This window comes from Lepisosteus platostomus, chromosome 3, assembly GCF_059453375.1.
Source record: "Lepisosteus platostomus isolate fLepPlt1 chromosome 3, fLepPlt1.hap1, whole genome shotgun sequence".
Classification (NCBI taxonomy): Eukaryota; Metazoa; Chordata; class Actinopteri; order Semionotiformes; family Lepisosteidae; genus Lepisosteus; species Lepisosteus platostomus.
Genome location: NC_142613.1, coordinates 10919171 through 10942286, shown reverse-complemented (window position 1 = coordinate 10942286; position 23116 = coordinate 10919171). Strand labels below are relative to the sequence as shown.

The window sequence follows — 23116 nt, the reverse complement described above, 5'->3', positions numbered from 1 at the left end:
TTGTGCCCTATGCAAATTAATCCGCCCAGTGTTTAATTCTGCCTTGTGCCCTATTCTTTTGGGATCTGTGCTGACCCTGACCAGGATCATTCCTTCTTAAATCAGTCACAAATGACTCACCCCATTTGATTTTAACAAATATTTTCAATTAACATTTGCCCATGGGAGAAATAGTCAGACTTTGCTTACTGAGCTTAAATGATCAGCCATTCATAAGGCAGAGGTGTTCAAAGTTGACAGTCTGGACACAAAACAATGGGTGATTTACTGTATATCATTTTAAAGCTCCGAAATTGGTCTGTCAAACTATTTGATAATTGCTGTGAAAAAAAAATGAGGTCATTTTGACTTTAGACCTCAATGATTTCAAAAACTTTTCTCATTTTTTTATGTTTATTGCCGTTTAAGTCCTTGTTTAGAGCTGCTGATATTTATGCATTGCACCATTGATTATGACACAGCATACCTACATTTTGAAAATATATGTTATGTTTCCCTCAAGCTTATGCCAATTACTGCTGTTATAATACAATAAGTTTTCCTTCACAATTGTGGATTGTTGCCAAGTACATCTAATGAAACAGGTTTTCTGAGTTAAAATACAGAAATGTGACCCGCCAGCTGCTCATAGACAAAAATAAACTGGAATTGTCACCCAGCACAATTAGTAAAAAGAAATGGTGGTAAACCACAATAGCAGTCTGCTAAGTGTGACTATGATGCACAAAATGCAGTAATGCAATGCGGAAGTTGAAGAAAGCATTATTTCAACACAGCTGAAAAATATTTTTTGTTATGTTCTCTATAAATGAAGTAGGTTCTTTAGGTAGTGCCAAAACTGCATTCCTCAATTTGTTGAGAACATGGATGAACATTTCTTTACTGCCCAGTTGTACTTTGCCTGTGCTTTTTGTCTACTAGACTCACAAGCATACATTAGCAGGTATGATGAGGAGCAGTTTCTACACAACAGCTCGACTATGATGACCCACTCTGGGGGGGTTTTCGGTTTACTCTTTTTGATTAAATTGGCTGCTCATACTCCAGTTTTGTAATTTGCAGTAAATTTGTCTTTAGTTGCTCGCATGTTTCGCCTCTCACTTTGAATTCATTCAGGGATATCATGCTCTAGGAGTAGGTGCTTTTACCCAGTGTTGCTGTTTGTTGATTACTTCTTTCCCTTGGATTTCCAAACTTACATTGCCTCAGCCACCATTGTTCATGAAACGCCAAGTGTCCCAACAATCAAACGCCCCACTTTCAAATTCACTGAGAACTCCTCTTCCAGCCATGTGAGGTATATACATTATATTATATTATGTATTATATACATCTCCAGCCTTTGTATACATGACCTTACACATTCTGGGATAGTATTTGCTTAATTAGCATGAGCCACACCTGTGTGGAGGCCCTTGCCTTTAAATGTATTTGATGTCCCTTGTTTAGCCAGGTGACTATGTGGACACTGCTGTAACCGGCAGGGACCTGCATCTTCAAGCCTTGGCTGCATGGAAACAAGTAAGGTTAATGCCACATGGAAAACATAACATTTTGTGTTTCCTTGAGGTAACCTGAAGAATGCTTAACAGTCAAAATGTGTTTTTCCTTTCAATTAACCATAATTGATCCACCAGTAGTAACAATAAGTAATATTTATGGAAAAATTAAACTGTTTATTGTTATTATACTTTCATGCAGTTGCTGTGGATGCTACTCTCAGCTCTTGTTGCATTGTAACTGTCCACAATTATATTTGTGAGTTGTTACAGTTTACTTGTGTATCATTTTTCATAGCTTTCCAGCCATAACACAGAAACCATATTGGTTTTTAAGCATGAAGATGTTTGTGTCACCTTGGTTGTGTTAATTTATCATCTAACTGTATTGAAAATTGCAACTCAAAACTAAAAAAAAAAGTGTAATTACATACCATAAAAACAACCCCAAAGCATTCTTGCCTTAATGGATTGAACTATAACCGGGAACGTTGTGGGATGTTTCGCTATGTGCAATGAACGTTACTGCAAATGGTTTATTTTAAGTCATAAAATAAAGTTTGAGTTGATTTTAGCTGTGTTCTGAATAGTGTTATTTTTTTCCAGCTCACCTAGGGTATACAAATGAAACTTCATTAAAATATTGTTTTCTGTTTTTTATTTTCTATATTCCAATAATAATAATGTGATATTAGGCATCAATTTTAATATAATGCAATTATTTTTTGACACATGATGCTATTTAGTCTTCATCATAATGTATTGAAGGCCAGCTCAACTGGACAGTTTTAATTGATATACATTATTGTGTATATCACAAACTAGAGATATGCAAACTAAACTAGACAAACTAAATTAGAGATATGCAATAGACTGTAATGGAGGCATGAAAAGCCAATATAGAAGAGATATAAAGACCAATCACTATCCACTTTGCTCCTGGAATTCAAGAACTTTCACATTACATTGCAAAAACAGACATTTTACCATTTTCATGCTGCTGGCGTCAATTTCTGGGCATTCAATGGAACTAGACCGTGAATTTAGCACTGTCAAGTCCTGACCAGTTTATTTCACTGATAACCAATGAGTATAATGTGGAGAAGTATAAAGTAGACAAGAAGCTGGCTTCCTTGGTCAATTATACTTAATAGGGTAGCAAATTCCATGGCAGACTGACATTGGCTTTGTTTGTGATAACTGCAGTATAAAGAAGTCTGTTTTAAAAATGCTCCATGTTTTAATGATGCTGTGGTCTTCAACATTGTCCACATATTCCCCACTTACAGTCTATGCAGTTAGTGATGTAAACAAGCTTGACGTTCGTGTTAATGAGCTGTAATTTTTGTAGCACATCAACAAATGGACATTATCAATGCACTGTAGACTTGAAAGTTATTTGTTTACTAAAGTCATCACTCCAGCACAATGCAATTTTTTTGGGGGGGTTTTGTCAGTTTCCTTTTATAACTTCCTTTTTTCATGTTGTACTCTTCACACTTGCAGCTTTAAAGCCACTACAAGCTCACAGACTTCAGCCGTACAAGGGTGATTTTATCCACTGGCTGCAAAGTGATCAAAATCTTCACAGTAAACCCTGTCTTAACAGATCAACACTAAAGATTGTGATTGTCTTAATCTAGATGAGTGTTTTAACTCAAATTTGACAAAACTGTAAATTGAGTTGATTTAACTCCAGCTTGGCCAGGCCAAGACTCTACTTCAGTCTTAACTGCCTAGTAGCTTAGCTTGACTTAAGTTCCAGTTTTAACTGACTCTGTTACAACACTGCAATAATGTGGAAATTACCGAAGCTTTTGTGCTGAAAGTCAGAAGCTAAAGGAGTGGCCTAAGGATAAGACATTGCAATAAAGGCAGGTGTACAAAAGTTCCTGTCTGTCTCTCATCTTAGTAGCTCTGTCTAAACCTCACCATGGAAACAACTCTCATATGGATCTTTACCCTGTTGGTCTCACTTGGTCCTGCTGGTAAGAATATTTTGATCTGAATATTTTCTGAAGCATATTTTAAATGTTCTATCAGTGTTGTCTGACAATTAACTGAATTAACTGTCCTGCTAAAATTGATGATTGTAAGTTATCTAGAAGCCAGTAGTCCCTGGCTTTTAGAATACATATCTAATCTAACATAGAATTTGTGCTTTCCTGATAGCAATATTATGGAAACAAAAGAATGATAATACTAGTACGGGGGCTGGAAATGACATTTGTAAATGCTGCTGAGATACAGCAGCCCTGAGCTGCAACAAACTCTTCATCCTAGATCTGAGACCTGGCTGTTTCCCTTAGTTCTGGAATCAAGTACTAATCACCGGCATTTCAGGATCTGAGTGCCTGAATATTACAATTGCATTTGCTGCTGCAATTGGTGTTGGTTGACTTGTAGATGGTGCTTGTCCCTCTGAAAGAACACAGTTTCCCAAACCATGCTCTAGTCTGGTAGAGCTAGACTGTAGGACACGCTGTTCTTCATATGAGAAGTTTAGCTAAGGTTTTGACTACTTTATTAAAAGTACTGAGGTAGTTTTTGTAAGAGTAGGGGTGTTAAGCTCTGTGTCTTAGCTTCATTCCATTAGAACATAAGAAAGGCTAGAAATGAGACCAGCCCATTCTTACCATCTGTCCTGTTTGGTCGTTCTCAGCTTGTTGATTCGCAATAGTGTGAGCCAGTCTTTTCTTAAATGAGTCCAGGGTATTAGTTTCCACCACATGGCTGGGTAACTTTTCCATGCTTCCACAACCCTTTGAGTAAAGTAAAATCTCCTATTCTTCTGGCAGCAATACCACTTTCTTTCAGACAGGGACACCAAGACTAAAATATGACTTGAGTTGCCTAGGATTTTGTTTTTTATTGTATTCATTTTTTTTCAGAATACCCACACAATATTTTCAGTTTCCCAAACAAAAAGTGAAAGATGTTTTGTTTAAACTGTATGACAACAAGAGGCTCACTGTTGTTGGTTTAAATTTTTATTTCCTTTTTATATATTTTGGTACTTGCAATACGACTGCTAAATAGCCAACCTGCAGCTCCTTTAGCAAATCACCTGTAATGGCTACATGGACACACAGTTTTCACTGTATTCAGCATAACCACACTACTTGTATATATTGCATACACCATGGACACATAGCAGCTCTACTTATATTGAGTTTTATTCCATTTCTATTACATCTATTATTATGTAACCTTTTTTTGTAACCTCAATTTTGTGATTTTTGTGTTTTTGTGATTTTTGTGAGCTCGCAGAAAAGACATTTCATTGCCAGCAACTACTGCCGCACGCTGTACTGTTGTGCATTTGATAAATACACTTTGATTTGATTTTGATTTTGATTTGGAGTTTCTTATTTTAAAAGAACGCTGAGTGTTGGGGAGGATCTTTAACTCCATAGTTTGAATGAGAGTTTTTAGTCACCAAGATGCACAAAATAACGTGATTTGGATGTTCGTGAAGTTGATAATTGTGCTTTTTTTTTAACAGAGGTGCTTATGCAATTGCCTTTTATAATTTTGATCAGTGTTTGCAAGTCGGGGTATTTCACAATGTGTTTTTCTCCTTTTGCAAACTCTTATCTTGAGATCAGGGCTTGCAAAAAAAAAAAGAAAGAAAATTGAAAAATGTTTTTCTCCTTGCACTATAAGCAAACATCACTAGGTCAGACAGAGACAAGTGGTGGCATAACGATAGCAGGCAGACTGGGAAGAAATTCAAGAAAGAGGTGGCTCTGACCTAGAGGCCTTAGGACAATGTGTCCACCAGCATGCAGTGCTGTATGTTTTTTTTGTGCCTACGAAAGGCAATACCCTATAAGGTATTGTCACAGCAATGATGTGTTTCAGACATCCCTATTCTCAGGAAAGATCTCATTCAGTTGCAGGAAGTCTTTTTACGCAAGGGGACAGCTGATTCATCAGAGCAGATGTCACCAGAGGTCTTTCAGTGAGATAGTAAAACTGAGGTCATAATTATTTGTGTTGAATAAAAATCCCATAATCCTATCTTAAACATTGTAGGCGTCATAGATAAAATTCAAATTCAGGCATTTTTTTCTTACCTCAGTTTGTCCCCTCCACCTCAGCTGACTACCTGCATAGCCTTTATGGTTGAATAGGGCAATGCAAATGTAAGGTTTTGTTAACTGTAACTGATATTTTATGATTGCATTGTCCATAAAGAGGTATGTCTATAGCAAAATATAAAGATATGGCCACACTGTATGTGGTAATCCACATTTAAGGATGCATCACAACTGGGATCTACCTGCTAAACCTTTAAACTCAACTGTGATTTTTGAGTAAGGTTCCAAACGTTTCAGGCAGTACAGGTATATTTCAGATTGGTATGGAAGGTCAGTGTTGGGGCATATAGTCAAAACAACATGCATAATTTAAAACTACACACCTGGAGTGTTGATGAAATGGGATATTTTTATTTTTTACAGTGCAGTATATTGACAGTTTGTAGAAGACAGGAAAAAAAGCCATCTAGAATATTGATGAGGATATGTAATATGTAGTCTTTGCATCCAGACGGACATTTGTTACCTCTTGGTAATTAGTCTCAGAAATATCCAATTAGCCTTGCAGAGACTATTACTATTACTATTCCACTATTGGTTTACACACAAAAAGCATATCTATCTTTTATCTAATAGAGGATGTCCTCTCTTTTATGTTTATTTGAAAAATTTGCATTATGTATAATTACAGCATTTGAATGTTTTCCCATAGCTGATAAAAAGTCACTGAAGCTGAAGGGCAGGCTCAGATACTCTTATGTGGCCTACATTTCTAAGAACAACAAGTTAAAGTTTTGGTTATTTCAGGAATACAGACCAACCCTCCAATGGTGTGCTAGTGATTACAGGATTTTCTTCTGATGGAACTGTTCTGTTTGGACATCAAATTGAAAACTCCAGATCACGGCCCTCTGCCCTCAATGACAATTATGCAGCTCTAGTCCTGGGAAACTTTGACTAAAGTTCCAGTACCTGCAGTATATGCTTCTCCACAGCCTTAGGCATCTAAGGTGACATGTCTTCTGACACTGCTGAGATAATCACATTGCAGGACAAAAAAAAAATCACTTTTTTTGTAGAGTACTGACATTTATATAACTTACTACATTTTAAGAATAAACAACAATATTGTTGTTAACTTTCTTCTTTATGTATCCTTTTAGTCTTCATCTGAGCTCTGTGCTTATTTTCTAGTCAGAATAACTCTGTAGCTCTGTAATTACCAGCTGCTGTTTCTGTGTTTATTTGCATTGGTGCAGTGTTGTTCTTCCACTGGGTGTGGCCTTCTGTTGCAAGCTAGTAGAGTTACCAAATGCCTTCATAATCCTGAGAATCCACGTTTATCCCTGCACTGGTGTTAAAAACGTTATGATGCAGTACTACTGTTTATGCTTTTTGAAAATAAAGCTGGACCCAATGCTGTTACATGCAATACTGTACACTAGGATAAGGTGTAAGACAGAAGGTAACAAATTATAGAATTTTACATTTATATTACTTTTTTGTTTTTCAGATTTGGCATTTTTAATATTGCATGCTTTTTGTAGGCTTTGCTTTCAATCAGAGATCTTGTCTTGTAAATGCAGATATGAAAGAATGAAACATAAATTCCATGTCCTGCCTTTTTTCTGTTAACCACATGACTATAGTACTATAAAATTCATTTAATATCATTTTAGAAGGAAGAATGGGGTTTGGACTAACTCTCTAGAATAGCTTTCTAAAGAATTAGTCAAAACAAACCTGAAAAACTCTTTCAGAATCAAATTACCCACACGAATAAGGAAGTGAAATGTTTTTACCATGTTTGGAATACATAAAGTCTATATTCACAGACTGTTAGACAGGCAGAGAAAGTTACAATATTCTAGTACAAAAACAATCACAAATCAGAATGAATACTTGATGAAATTGTTGGGAGCCTGTTAATCAGGCTTGACTGGAAGTTCAGTCTTGCTCATGCCTTAAAATTAATCTAGTGCAAAGTCATAGTTCAGTGTACAAGCTTGTTATGTTCAGCTGAAAGCACTACTTTTCAATCCGCTGCTGATATCACTAAAGGAAAAACTGCAGGGTACAAAAAGGTATTACATTTTTATACCAGCTGATTTTCAGAATCAGATCTGCCAAATTAAAATACAATGTTCATTCATGTTTCCCGAAATAACTTTCTGCTTCTGACGACAATGAATTTATCAAAGAATGTTTTGCCACAGGGGCTAAGCCTGTGACAGGTTTGACTCTAAACATTTCCATTAAGTATTAAAATAGCCAGCTGTTTCCTGTCTTATTCTTTCACTAGAAATACCCAGCACACTCAAATAAGTTTCAGAGGACGGTGAAAACATTACTTTTTTCAAATTTTCCATTGCTGTCTAAATAAAGCTTCTGATGAACTGGTATTGTAGTGACATGCAAATACCTGCAAATACAAAAGTGTAATCTCAAAAGCATGCATTGCCTCAGGCTAATGTGGAGAGGATGGAGGACTGGAAAAGCTTGCAAATACTTAGCCTGTTTGACTATTAGCTAGCCTGCATCGCAAGCTGCACTATACTGTATGCTTTAGATATTCTCTAATGTTCCCAATATTGACATAAAGTGAAACAGAATAATTATTTGAAACAGGATTGTACATTACTCTAGTTATTAGCTGCTGTAATTAACAAATCTGAATTCATTTTAAAATAAAGCTGCAATGATAAAATACTAAAGTTCTCATACACAAAAGTGCATGCCTCAGTATTGTCAGCTTGCAGAACTAACTTTTCTCAGTTTCACTTAGATTACAGTGTATCCTAAAACTAACAGGGTGATTGGCTTTTTTCTTAAGGTGCAATTTGTTGAAGACTTACATTTTGCCACAACACATTAATGAATTTGTTCCCTAAGGCTCAGACATTACTTCAAGCTGGTACTAATCTTTCCATCTCCAGTTTCCTTCCTCACCGCTCAGGTCCTTTGCTGTATTGCTGTGTTTCAGTGGGGGACAGTGCTCCGCTGGACGGAGTCAAAGAGTATGAAGTGGTGAGACCCCTCAGACTTCACACACGACACAAGAGAGACACAGAGGTAGGCTCAGCCAGTCTTAATTACAAAAACAGTAAATATGTACTGTATTACATGTTCCAATGCTAATGTGGATTCTGTTTATTAAAGCAGCAAATCATTGCTTGAAGTTTGAAAACTTTATTCAACGTGCAGGTCTTAGAAATTCCATTGGATATGCAGAGGTCTCATTACCAAAAAAGGAATCGAAAATCTTCAGTTGAGCTAAACCATTTACTCTTGCTTATTGCTCAGTTTTTTTACAAAGAAAAAACATTAAATGTTGGGGATCTCCTGAGTCACTCAGTATTTGCACACATTCAGGTTGAGTTCTATAATCACAGGTTCAAGCCTGGGCATGTTACATGATTGTGTCCAGGATTTCCTAAGCAGTGGCACACTATTGGCTGAGCCCTGCCTACAGTACTCTGGGAATAGTCAGCCGGGGCTGTGTGGGTTCTCAGCAAAACAAAAGCGCCCCCTGTGGCCTCCCAGGCACTTGCAAGCATGTTGTACCTCAATGGGCTCTGAATATTCCCATACTGGGCTGTGGAGCCTGTGATGTGTACACGAGTGAATCAAACGTGCGCAGTTCAAAGGAGTCCCTCCTGTGTGAGGTAGAAAGGTTCATAGCTGCAAGCTAAGGTGTGAAAAAGACAACTAGTTATTCCAAATCAGGTAAGTATATAAAAAATAAATACATTTCAAAATCCAAGCTTTATTGTGTAACTGTTGCAATATAAATTAACACTGAGTACTTTGTTGTTAATGCTGATAGAAGTATTATTACATGACTCACTATTTTCTGATTTTTTTTATTCCACTTGGGCTCTGAGTTACATAGTACTGTAGGTTTAATTAAAGAATTACATAACTGCGATAACTTCTAAGCAGAATTTTAGAATGTTTACAGGTAGCTGTAATTTAACTTTTAATGACATTCATATTTTGGGTAGTGAGCAATAAAAGTCTAAGAGAAATTTTGCATATGTATAAGAAAGACAATATTATTATTTTTTTTCATTTTTACATACATTCGCAGGCTTGAACAAACACCAGAAGACACTAGACTGTCCAGGAACTGAGTTTGAGGTCCCTGTAGTATACTATCACTGTAACACTTTCCTTTAGCTTCCTTGAAAGCTGTATCTATAATTAACAATTTTCAGCACTTATTTTTATTATATTCTCAAGACCGTCACAGACTATATCCTCTTTTGTTACAGCAGATGTTTACTGACATGTGCTTAAAAAAAATCACTTCTAAAATCTCATTTTTAAAAGAATGGCCTCTCATTTCATTTCTTCAGACAAGGCAACTGATGGCAACGATTCTGTTGTAGAAAAATCATGTTTGTTAAAACAATTACAATTTTTTCCCCCTAAATAAACACTTTTTGGACTACAGAGACATAAGCTGACATAAAGGTTTTTTTAACTTGAAACCAAACAATTTGTGTAATTTCATGAATAACACTTATAGTATATACAAACATAGGCATGTCTTGTATTAGGATCATGTTATGTATTATATAATGACTTTTGCAAACTGTCATGCTTCTAACCCTGGTATATTTTGTGCATATATAAAACATTCCTATTACACTGATTTTCACTTGTTCTCCAGATGTCACGGCCAGATGTTGTGAAATACAGGATGCAAGTGGAAGGAAGGGATATTGTGATGCATCTTGAAAAGAACGAGTGAGTCAGAAGCTCATTACATCACAGCTCGAGCGGCTGACAGAGTGTCAAAGGACTATGAAACACCAGCCACATTATTTTGTAAACCCTAACTACTAATGATGATGGAGGACAGTAGTGTTCATCAGGAACAGAAGGTTTTCCTTTTTTCCTTCCATCTTAGCTCTCCATTATCTAATTTAATTAATAAGATGTTTAAACCAGTTAAACAATAATACCAGTTACCTCTTTTCCCAAGTCTAACAAAAGTGGTGATTTAAAACCCCCAAGACTTCATCCCCTGATGACTGGAGCTAGGGCCCTCTTGATCTAGTTTCCCATGAACATTAAATGTCTTCCTTGAGTCATACCTCTACAGTGTAGCGAAACATAAGACAATCTGCTGTCTTTCATAATGATGTATAAGCAGTGTTCACTGCTCACAGTGTAGTGTATATTGTCATAACCATTGTGCATCTTTTGAAATAACCGCAGGTGTGGACGGGTGTTGTGAAGCTTCTTTCTGATTAATGCTTTCCCAAAACTCCTAGGGGCCTGTTAACCAAGGACTACTCTGAGACGCATTACACTGATGATGGAGAGATAATTACCACAGCCCCACAAGATATGGTTTGTCAATAAAATAATAGTAGTACATTGCAGGACAGAAATTTTTTAAATAAAAAAGATTGTTTTTGATCCTTTATAAGAAAGGACCTCCTAAGCTTCCATTGTAATCACAGGGCTAAAAGGAATGGGCTGCACTCTATAGTATACTGTACATGGGTGGTCTTCATTGATCATGTCACTTATTTCTGCCTTTTCAATGTGGTAAGGTGGCCAAGAAGCCACTGGTAAATCTTCCCAAAGGAGCTGGAGGCTTCCTTAACAGCATGACATTGTGTCTTTCCATATAAGAATTGAACCTGACCTGAGAAGGCTCACATGGAACTGTGTCACAGTTGTTTAATCAATGAGGAGGTGTATGTATGAGATAGTAGAGTTTTCCTCAAGATTCTGAGGAGGTCCCTTGCAATTAAGGGCTCCTGAGATAGCATAACCATTACAGTTGTAGAAACAAGCCTCTATGATTAGGGGTGTCTGCCAAAGAGTGACAGCTAACATGATATCTGAGTATCAGCAAGATGAGAGAAAAACTTCAAAACAGAGAGAAGAGATAGCAATGATAATGAGTCACAAAGCCCCCTGAGTGAAATCAGGAAACCCTCCAAAAGTAGAAAGGGGAGATTGTGACTCTGTGATAAAGAACTGTGGTAGTGGAAAAAAACCTCACTTCAAAGGTGGGGTTGCATTGAGCTCACGACTCTGGATGCATCAGGGAGTTTGGAAAACGGATTGAAAAGATATGGGATCTCAAGAGCTAGACAGAGGAATGAATGGCCTGTGTCCTTTGCCAGTCCAGGCAAGTATGGTCAGAGAAAGAGTGAAGTCAATTCGTAAGAGAGAAGCATGTTCTTTTTTCTGGAATTTTAATATGAAACAGGTCCTGAAAGGTGGATAAAGAAACAAAATGTCTGCTCAGGGAACAAGAGATCTTTTGCAAGAGAGAAGCTAAGCAAGTGAGACATCAGAAAATAAAGAGTAAGAAATATGGCAGATTTGTATTTCAGAGGCAAAGTTTTCTAATATCTAAAAAAGATTAAGACCCTGGTTGAGACGGAGATCTCTCCAGAACCACTGAGCAAATCTAACTGCAGACCTCTTTAAATAATGAATGAATATTTGGCAGAAGACTTATTGGAGTCACATAAACAGGCCTAAATCACACGTTATGCACTGGAGTTAATCCAGTTAATTGTTACTTCTTGTATTCAGTGCCATGGTGTCCAAATTTATTAATGTATTAATGAATTAATGTATAGTGGGAATCATTGGAAAATTAATTTAACACAATTTCAGGTGTATTATTGGAAGAACAAGAAGAAATACCAGTTCAGGTTAAAATAAATAGCACATTGGATCGTAAGTACTGAGTCAGTATAAAGATCCAATGTATGACTTTCTGTTATATCTTTTATACCTCTTCACAAGAATGCATGTCCAGATAAATTAATAATGAAAGTGAAAATACATTTCACATGAAACATATGCTGCACTGCAAATTTACTCATTAATAATCTTGTTTTTATTTTGTCTTTGCTTGCACCTCAACAGGATCACTGCTACTACCATGGACACATACAGAATGACAGTAGCTCTGTGATTAGCATCAGTACCTGTGATGGGCTAAGGTATGAGCAATTGTCTGAAATAAACATTTGACACAGAATGACCTTGTTGAATATAAGCCATGTAATGTGAAGGGCTGTAGTCAAGGAACAGAGTGAGCAGTCAAGCTTTCAGGGATCTCTTGAAAGGGAATGAGTTCTGTTATTCATCTGGGTTTTGTTTAACCAAAACAGCACCACATATAGCAAGACCAGTAAATATATAGGCTTATATACCTATACACACAGAACTGTTCCACATCAACAAATAAATGCAAAATCAATGATCAATGATCAATGTTCAGATCAATGTTATCTAAAGATCAGTGTTAGAAGTTGATTGAAGACCTACGTCCAACCTTCTTTTTTAAAGAAATGGTTGGGTTAGATTCTTAGATAAACTACTAAAACCCAAATGATCTAAATTAGATGAATGGCCTTCTGTTATTTGCCACTTTTCTTTGTAAGCTCCTTATACTGTACATGGATATAAATAGCAAGATTTAAGAGATTAAAGTTATTTTTAAAATGTTTAAGCACTTGATCAGTGGAATGAAGAGCTGCATTACTTGATTGATTGAAATGAAGCTACAGTGCATTCTGTGGTCCATATAGATGAAGGTTCGAGAATCTTGCTTGAGAAGAAATGGTTTTTAAATCTTCTGAATAACAGGGCTCCTTGGAAACACCCTCTCAAGGAGAACTACACATTTTGTTCTTCTTCTTAACGCACCTAAGCTCTCTTTTGCATAATTTACCCAACTTTCTGCTGCAATAGTCAAGTGAACGTTATGTTTATCTTTGGTTGAGTTATCATAGATAGAGCTCTGCAATGCCAGAATGAAGATCAAGGCCTTGTATCCATAGTAACACACTTTTCACCTGTGACTCCATTCAGAGGTTATTTCCAGACTGCAGGCCAGCGTTATCTGATAGAGCCCCTGTCTGAGGAAGACACCGGTGACCATGCTGTCCTGAAGTATGAGAGTCTGAACGAGACACCAGCAGTCTGTGGAGTGACCAACACCAGCTGGGATGATGGCCTCCCTTCCATCAGTAAAGTGCACTCCAGAGGTTCGGTAAGAGCTCCTGACACATACGCATGGGCTACTTAAAATCAGATGATTAGATCAATGTGATCTAAAGATCAATGTTAGACTACGATCAATGTTAACTAAAGCAGGAAGCTAGTTTTTCTCTGTTTTAAATAAGCCATTCATGAGGCCAGTATTCATGTAGCAGTACTAGCAATTAATGAAGTTTTGTAATCGAGTTCTTGGTCAGATCCTCTGTGTGCTTCAATTCATTGTAAACTTTTTGTTCCAATATCACCTTTTGTTTTCAGGGGCCTACTCTCATGCAACAACAGAAATACATTGAACTTTTCTTGGTTGCTGACAACAGAGAGGTAAGAGAAGCAACTTTTCCATTGTCAATAGTGCATTCAGTACATTCAGCTATCAAAAAGTGGTAACACTTTATTATGAGAGTTGCTCTAGAGGTAAGACGCTACAACCACCCATTGTGATCTTTGCTCATACTAGCTCAACAGCGATCCCTGTTGTGTTGTTGCTGCTCTGTGTTCTCTCTGCCTAATTCATTCTGGGCTCTCAATGTTAATAAGACAGCCCACGATGCCCAGCTCAGATCATTACATTCATGTTGTCTCCTGTCTTTTGCTCTTGTGAGCTGCGAGTTTACTTAAAATGGAAAATTATGTTATTGAGAAGGCAGAAAAGAAATTTAAAAATAGAATTTGTTTTTGAGTGTACCGTTGGATAACTTAATACAACTGTTGTAGATTTTAAGACCATGTGGTTACTTTCTATACAGAAAGGAAAAAGTTAATTACAACAACAATCTCAGTTTTACTTCATTCTGCAGGCATAAGAGCAAATAATTCTTTTTTTTCTTACTCCGAACAGAACATGCTCCCAATTTTCCTTTATGTAATCATTATTATTTAAAACCCTGCAAATCTAAAAGAACTACTGGCTATAGAAAAATGACCTACCTAACTGGAAAGATTATTATTTCAATGTGAAGAAAGCATTAACATAACCATATTCTTTACGATGTAATTAGAAAACCTTTGTTGTTAGAGTTTAAACGTACTGAATCCAATTAATATATAATATTTTACTGTTTTCAGTTCAACAAAATGGAGCGTAACATGAATAAACTGAGGAAGAGGGTGTTTGAGATAATCAACTTCGCCAACATGGTGAGTTTTGTCTTCATTGCTGTGCACTAGAGAAGGCTGGTCTGGTGTCCCCCTGTTTTTCAATTAAATAATAATTTGCACTAATATTACGTTATCTTGGGAGAAATTCAAATTAGAACAACCAGACTACTTGGGGCTCTTGAAGGTGCGGCAAACACAGACTGATCCTCTTTAGTCTTGAACAAAGTGAGAGGATTCAGCCCCCATATTCTGCTCTAGATTGATTCGAATATTGAAGGAGGATGCAAAGGTGCAAGTGTAAGCTAAGTGCGGGAGCATTTGGATTAAATACAGAAGCTGTTTCTTTATCTAAAGGGTAAGAGGTGTGTGAAACTAAGCCAAGAAGTAGAACCTGTTTGCATCATCCAGGATATAGCTGAATGGGGTTCTCAGGATTACTTTTGAGTGACATTGGCCAAATGTCCTTCTGATTTTATGTTTGTGAAAGTGTTAGTTAATACATGTTGACCCATCAATCCCAGTACTTATATTTTCTGAATACCCTGGTGGATCTGTTCTGATACACCTAGGTAGCTAAGTAGAAACACTGTTTAGTTATTATCTCTTCTAAATATCTAGTTTAACCCTGAGTATTTTTGGTTTTCCATTTCCTCCCTGATATGAACTCAAACTGATCCCCGGGTATGTAAATTATCTGTTTTGGTAATGCTAAAAATGAAAAATGTATTTGAAGACTTTCAAAGCTGTTATCCTTCCTTACTAATCGGTTTTAAAGATGATCTACAGTTGTGTGTTGTGTATCTCAATTAAAATAGTTTGCCAGCTGAGAGGAGAGAAAGGGTGTTTAAAAACATAGAAGTACCACCGAGAACTAGATCTGAAAGACCTGTTATTTTATCTGTGGTTCCTCAATTTGTCTGATTTTGTTTAGTTAGCTCAGCTTGAGCAGTTGCACAACAATGCTAAGATTTCTACATACCAAATGTGTTTTGCAGTTGCAGTTTGCAGGATTACACTATTAACACAATCTCAGCCATGTGTTTTTTTTTTTGGTTCTAGAATATGTTGGTTTATTTTTATTACATCATCACAGCAATGCACCAAACTGTTGTTATTAATCTCATTGAATTATTATGTCTGTAAAATTAGATTGATCAAAGCTGGGAAGAGGTAAACATCAGCTAAATTAATTTAGCCGCAGACAAGGAAAAAGAGAAACTCTTGCATGTTTGCTTTACTTTGGATAATATGAGAGTCAGATACTATACGACCTTTCAAATAGAGAACATGGTCATAGCCTCTTGTATTTTTCACTGAATTTTTGGTTTCTTGTCAATTTTAGATAACATATCATTCAGTACTTAATTATAAATGTTATCTTCACAATACACCACATTCCGTACGCCTCACCCCTAACATAATGGCAAAGCTGTGTAATCCTGTGATCAGTCACATTGATTCACCAATTGAATTAATGTTGGGTGATCACAGGTTTCTACAGCTGTGATATGCTGCACGTGGAGGGAGACTGTCTGAGCTCACATCTTAAGAAACAAATGCACTCAGATACTTCAGTGTCTGTGAGAACTCTAAGGTCAGGATAATGGATGAGAAAACCTTTCTTGTTGTTATGCTCATTGCTGTATTTTACACTTCTCTCCCACTGTCCATAGGCATATCGGCCACAGAATACCTTCATTGCTCTGACTGGGCTGGAGGTGTGGACTGACCAGGACAAGATTAGTGTGACCGAACCAGCAGGACAAACTCTGGACCAGTTCACCAGCTGGAGGAACTCTCAACTGGTAAAGAGCAAGAAGCACGACAACGCCCAGCTTCTAACGTACGTCCTGAGAGGATTCAACTAACCACTGTCTATAACTACAAAGTGTATCATTGACTCTAAAATTGCATTCATACATTTCCTTGGTAAAAAACAAATTAACGCAGTTGTGACATTAATAATGTCAATACTGTTCACTTCTTTAGAATCGGCAATACAACACAAACACAATACCCTGTCTTCACCACTTAGATCACCACTTAGGGGATACAAGTAGAAACTATTTAGAAGTGCATTTAATAAAAAGAACAAGAGTCATGTCTTTACACAAAAGGTTGTGGGAGTCAGGAACAGGCTACCCAGCTATGTTGTTGATCTGGTTTCTTTAAAAAAAAAGCTTAATGAGATCCTCAGATCACTTAGCTATTAGCAACCAAATGGAACAGATTGGAAAGATCATGTTTATAATAATTATGGAATTATGGAACAGTCTTTACTTTGATTTTATGAAAAAAAGAAAGCAAGATATTAGTCAGTTTAAATTAAAACATAACTAACAGTTTTTAAACAATAAAAATATTACCTCATAATACTCTCTCATTTTTAATGAGCGTCCTCTGAGTCTTTTCACTCATTACATGAGTTATTTAAATATTTAAAAATAATTTAAAAAATAGAAAATAGATTAGTATATAAATATACCATCAAACACAAATCCAAATTATTTCTAAAATTAAATAAAACTCCCAAAGACACAACAAGCAAAAATTAAACCCTCAGGAGCTGACTTGTGATTCAAATTGTATTTTATAACTTGTTTTTCAGTGCAATAGACTTTGAAGGTTCTACAGTGGGATTAGCTTTTGTAGCGACCCTGTGCTCTAGCCATTCAACTGGAGTTATCCAGGTAGTGTTCTCTCTTTATCTGTTGAATATTGTATCCTAAATATCAAGAGGTTAAACATGTAGATGAGGTTGGATTGGAGAGCTGGAATTGAAAGGAAAGAAGGTTAATTCCATGCTGATATGTGAAAAGATTATGTGCATTTTTTCTTGTTTTCTTTACACTTTTCATTGCTTATGATCCAGAATGTATTCTTATTCCTGATCATATAAATAGAATTTAGTTCAAGGAAAGTTGTGTTAAAATTCTGTAGTGCACAAAGAAGAAAGTTCTGTGAAATAATCCAGTTATATACCGTAAACACATCTACACCAGTAGATGTTCTAATAAAGATAATTATTTTTATTGAAACTATTTTTCATTTTTTTATTATGTGGCTGAATCAATGTACATATACACAGAGCGTGGTTATTCTGAAGAACAGGGTACACCAAGGGGCTACATTAAAACACAGCAACAGTCCAAACAGACCTGCTGGCAGCTATAACTTAGAGAAGTTATTTTATACTGCGGTGATGTATTTGAGACCATTTTTTTTTGCATGCATCTGAAAATCTTAAGCAATTTGGAACATTTTGCTTCTGAAAGACACTAATTAGTCAATTCTTATTACGTCTTTGGAAAAGAAGTATGATAAACGATTGGCTTGGTTTCCTCATTATTTATACAGCACATCCAATTTCATCCATTACTTCAAGCCCAGTTTTGCAAATATGACGTGTTAGCCAATATTTGTAAACTCTCTTTCCTAATGTCTCTTGGTCCATGTCCTGTGGAGTATTACACTTTTACTGCTGCACAACCCAGAGGTACAGGGGGAGGGCAGAGGCGATGTGTAACAGCTCCAGTTCTCTCGGTCTCAAAAGTAAATCTTGAGTGAATTTTGGGGAGATTCATTAGCAGATTCACAAATGACTAAAAACTGGGCTATGCAACATGGAGCATGAGTAAAATGAGTTATATAAAAAAACAGACAGCTATTTAGAGTTTTTTTGGGGGGACAGGGTTGACTTTTCAAGTCTAGTGGTAAGACCAGCTATTTAAAATCTTCTTCTTGATTTTAGGACCACTCTCCAAATGCCATTGCTGTTGGGGCAACCATAACGCATGAGATGGGGCATAACCTGGGCATGAACCATGACACCAGTTCCTGTGTCTGCAAGGACTCCTCCTGCATCATGGCAGCTGCCCTTAGGTACAGAACAGCACAAGGGGACAGAAAAGGCAGAAAGACACAGCACATCATTACAGCTATCTGAAAAAGAGGAATTAAATACAGAGTAAAATGAGCTTTACCTTCGGACTAGAAGTTTCAAATCCCAGTACTTTCACAGTGTGTCAGGTAGCAGTGTCTTGCTTTGGTTGTCTCTATTTGTAAAGACATCATGGCTTTATTTGAAATTAGTGGTTAACTGGACCTTGACACGCTTGCTAAATAATAATAAATAATCTGTTTTAGCTAATCTACCTCTGTGTTGAATGTGTCTTCACCTATGTTGTTGTATAGTTGAGCTACAGCTGCGTGCCATCTGGCACATATATAAAGGCATTTTGGCCCAATTAATTAGTTGATTGTTCATACACAAAAAAATGTATTTTTATATCTTTCTCACTACATATTCACTTAAATAGAACAAATCTATTGTTGTAAAACTCTATTAACAATAACCATTTCTTTGTCAATGAGTATAACTAAAGGAAATCAGGGTAAAGGCAAACTTACTATACTTTTACACAAGACCTAAATAAGCTAAATAAGCACTGGTTATTTCCAATTCTGACTGCTGTTAAATGAGTATGTCGAATGTAGTAATTTCTCAGAGAACTACAGTATAGTATAGTATATGCAAACACCTCTGCTTAGTTTGCCTTTTGTAATTGCTGCCTAAACAGCTCAAGTAAGAAGGGTAGTGGCCCCTTTGCAGGCTCCAACAGAGATCTCTAAAGAAAATGTTATACAAATCTGCAAACAAAGTCCAGAGATAGGCTGAATTCAAGAACCGGGAAGGAGATCCAAGAAGAAATAAAACACAAGAAGCAGGGGAAAGGAAACAAGAAGTAACCAGGAGAAAATAAAAAAATAATAAAAAAAAATAAGAACTGAAACAGAACAGGATTAGGAAGAAAAGTAAGAAGCGGGGTATTAAGTATAGGAAAAGCCAGGTAAGTAAAGGTCCAGAACACTAATCAGAGGTAAGCATCAAGACTAAGCATTAAGGGAATGAGAACACAATTTATATGGAGCTTATATGGAGTGGAAGAATGGAGTCCTAGATAAAGAAGTCAGACCGTGATTGGCTGCAGCTGTCTGCGTTGTCTGCACTTCTGCTGTGCAGATGGGCCAGCAACCAGTGCTCGAGGCGCCCTCTGGTGACAAGAAGATGGAACTGTAACATCTTTTACTCGTCATTCTAGCCTTGATGCCAGAAACATTCTAGCTGTACTGATGGGTCCAGCGGTTAATGGTTGCACATGTATTTCTTCAACAGTCATTCCATTCCGAAACAGTTCAGCAGCTGCAGTGACACGAGCTACGAGAAGTTCCTGAACAACCGAAATGCAGAATGTCTTTTAGACAAACCGGACCAGCGGGCTCTCATTTCTGATCCAGTGTGTGGCAACGGCTTTGTGGAGAAGGGCGAGCAGTGTGACTGTGGCCCAGTGGAGGTAATAAAAATAATAATTCCTTACACTTATAGAGTGCCTATCTGGATACTCCACTCAAAGCGCTTTACAGGTAATGGGGACTCCCCTCCACCACCACCAAAGTGTACCATCCACCTGGATGATGTGACGGCAGCCATAGTGCACCAGTACACTCACCACACATCATGGGGATAGCCATCATGAATGATGAAGCCAGTTCAGCGTTTGGGATTATTAGGAGGCCATGATTGGTAAGGGCCAATGGAAAATTTTGGCCAGGACTCAAGAGTAACACTCCTACTCTTTTTGAGAAACGTCCTGGGATTTTTAATGACCACAGAGAGTCACAACCTTGACTTAACAGCTCATCCAAAGGATGGCACTTTTTTGCAGTATAGTGGGCATTAGGACCACATGCTGAGTGCCCCCTCCTGGCCCCTCCTAATACCTCTTCCAGCAGCAACCTTAGTTTTTCCTAGGTGGTCTCCCATCCAGATTCAGACCAGGCTCACACTTGCTGAGCTTCAGGGAGTTACAAATTGTGAGTTGGAGGCTGATATGGCAGCTGGCCTGTAGTGCTTTAGCTGCAGTACTTTTTTTGGGTGATGGTCTGGTCATGATGCATGGAGGAGCAGACTTTGTCTTCTCTTATTAATACAGCAGTGGAGCAGTCTACCTTCCAACATCATGATTAGTAGGGAAGTTCTGAACTTAGAGGATTGGCTTTCTGTTATATGTATTGCCGTCTACTAAGGGAATCAACACATTTTTATTGCTTGTTGTCAATTGCTTTCATGTATTGTTGATTAAAATGTGACAGTGCCGTTTTTTTTAAGTTCATTCAAGGTATCTGTCTCCCTACAGGAGATGACAGAAATGTCATGCCAAGCGCCATGTGAACACTTAATAATAATGTAATAATGTTTCTTTATTAGCCCTATACAATTTCTTGCATTAGGAATTCGTCTTTTCGCATACCCCAGCTTTTCTCCATGGAGACACAGACACACAGACAGGGAGAGAAGCTTGGGGTCAGAGCGCAGGGTCTGCCATTGTACGGCACCCCTGGAGCAGTTGGGGTTAAGGGCCTTGCTCAGGGGCCCAACAGAGTAGGATTCCTCTGCTGGCCGCGGGATTTGAACCACACTTTGTTGCCTTAGGTCTTCTAATATATTCTGGAGGGGCTGAAGAGGAACATGCTGGGCTTTTTGCCTTGCTTATACATTTTACGAACACACTGTTTTTTTGGATGGTCATTGTTTGATTGCAGGTTTCCGTGACCTCAATGGCATAGGTCCTGGTGATCTACAGCAGGGATCTTCCAACAATTAACACGACTGAAACTGATATCCTCTTCCTTCTCTATCAAACAATCTAGGTTGCTGTGGTGATTAATCAGGATCATTTCCAAGGCAGATTACAGCCAAGTCTTTAAATTCTGCAAGTTCACAGTCCCAAAAACGACTTCTGAGGTTTAATCATTGAGCATCATCCCTTTCCTACCTGTGTGTTGAATTACCATCCTCTGTATTCATTCTTCTGTAGGAATGTACAAACCCCTGCTGTAACGCCACCACCTGCAAGCTGACCATTGGGTCAGACTGCGCTGAGGGAGAGTGCTGTCAAAACTGTAAGGTAAGCTCATCCAAGGGGATAGTTTAATTCACAAATCATAAATCATGTGTCCCTGACATTGTATTCATGCAAACATCTATTGACATAACACTGTATCTAATGATTTCTAAATCAAAACTGTAATTGTATGTAACTGCCATGGGGAGGTGATTAAAAATTAGTTTCCAGCCATGTTTCTCATATGCTTAATGATATAAATATAGAAGAATGCATGCAATATTAAAATTTAAGTGTTGGGATATCATCTATAAGTTTAAAATGCAAATGAACTTCGAAAATTATGAGTAAAAGTGAAGCTGATAAGATAAATGACTATATTTTTATAGTTTTTATATATATTTTTATAGAAAGCTTTTCAAAGCCATGATGTCATTCAAAGCATTTAAATGGGAATTTCAGTGTTACCGCGGAAACCTCAAGTACTTCTTTTGTTTATAGTAATAATAGTGACATCTAGTGGTCATATGTAGGCAGTACCCTCATGTACCCTACTGTATGTAATTCAGGATTTGCATTGAACGCTTTTAAGTTAAAATGGTTATTTTGCATATCACGAGAATGATGTTGATATATATATAGTATTTTGGAAAGATCTAGCTTACTACTATTTATTTTAAAAGTGTAAAAAAGTTTCTTAAAATACAGTAAAAAATATTTTTTTATTCATTATATTTATTCTACCTTTTGTACTCAACACAAACGGGAAAGATGGACTGAGTGCTGTGAACTTGCTTTTATAACTTCTATCTTATCTTAATACTGCTAGCCTAAACTTTAATTTAATTGTTAAAATCAGTTCCTAAATCAGTTAATTTTCTGTGCCACTTTTAGATTTAAACAGGTTTATAACTAGAAGAAGGTCTTATTTGGTCTAAGTGTTAATGAAACTAATATCACCCTTCTCTACAGAACTGTCATAGAAATAGGCAACCAGACTCCAGACTCAAAGGATCAGACTTAGGAACTCCTGATTTAAAATATTTTTTGGCCCAGGAAACTTTTTTTTTCTAGGTTTTCAAGACGTACTTAAACATCCTTTAATAACCTATAGAATTAAATAGTAGCAAAGACAGTCCTTTAAGAACTACATTTATCAAAGCCTGAATGACAAATAAAAGAAGGTCACACTCCACTGGGATCTTTATTTTGATTTGTGTGGAATTCTTCTAATTATTTTCAAACCAACCAAGGACCTCAGATTTTCTGTTGCTGCATGAAAACGAAACTGTCCTGTTTGGTGAAGAGCGACGTTGTGTCTGCTGAAGATGGGAGACCTTAGTCAGAAAGACTATCATTTCTGAGCATTGTAATAGCTTCAGTTGCAAATTTCCGTGGTGAAAATGTATCCCCCTATTTTCAAAATGCAGCAAAGTCATAATTAATAAAACTTAAAAAATAGAAAACATTAAGATAAGATAGGCTAATGGTTGTGACAACCTCTACTATGAACAGTCTCAGGAAT

The 23116-nt window shown here is 37.0% G+C and overlaps 1 protein-coding gene across 3 annotated transcripts in view; it reads left to right on the top strand.

Annotated features, from left to right (window-relative positions):
• The first annotated feature begins 3014 nt into the window (after positions 1 to 3014).
• The window catches only part of LOC148674358 (zinc metalloproteinase/disintegrin-like HR1a), a 32805-nt gene continuing 12703 nt past the window's right edge, over positions 3015 to 23116 (top strand). The window contains exons 1-13 of one of the 3 annotated variants that reach the window (XM_088624475.1): positions 3015 to 3487; positions 8479 to 8614; positions 10218 to 10294; positions 10825 to 10903; positions 12449 to 12525; positions 13400 to 13580; positions 13847 to 13909; positions 14654 to 14725; positions 16360 to 16529; positions 17295 to 17376; positions 18438 to 18568; positions 19863 to 20040; positions 21565 to 21654. In XM_088624475.1, the coding sequence (XP_088480601.1) occupies positions 3450 to 3487; positions 8479 to 8614; positions 10218 to 10294; positions 10825 to 10903; positions 12449 to 12525; positions 13400 to 13580; positions 13847 to 13909; positions 14654 to 14725; positions 16360 to 16529; positions 17295 to 17376; positions 18438 to 18568; positions 19863 to 20040; positions 21565 to 21654 (1374 nt within the window). In that variant the 5' untranslated portion in view covers positions 3015 to 3449. The remainder of the gene's footprint in view (positions 3488 to 8478; positions 8615 to 10217; positions 10295 to 10824; positions 10904 to 12448; positions 12526 to 13399; positions 13581 to 13846; positions 13910 to 14653; positions 14726 to 16359; positions 16530 to 17294; positions 17377 to 18437; positions 18569 to 19862; positions 20041 to 21564; positions 21655 to 23116) is intronic. The other 2 variants (XM_088624476.1, XM_088624474.1) reach the window with 2 other exon arrangements.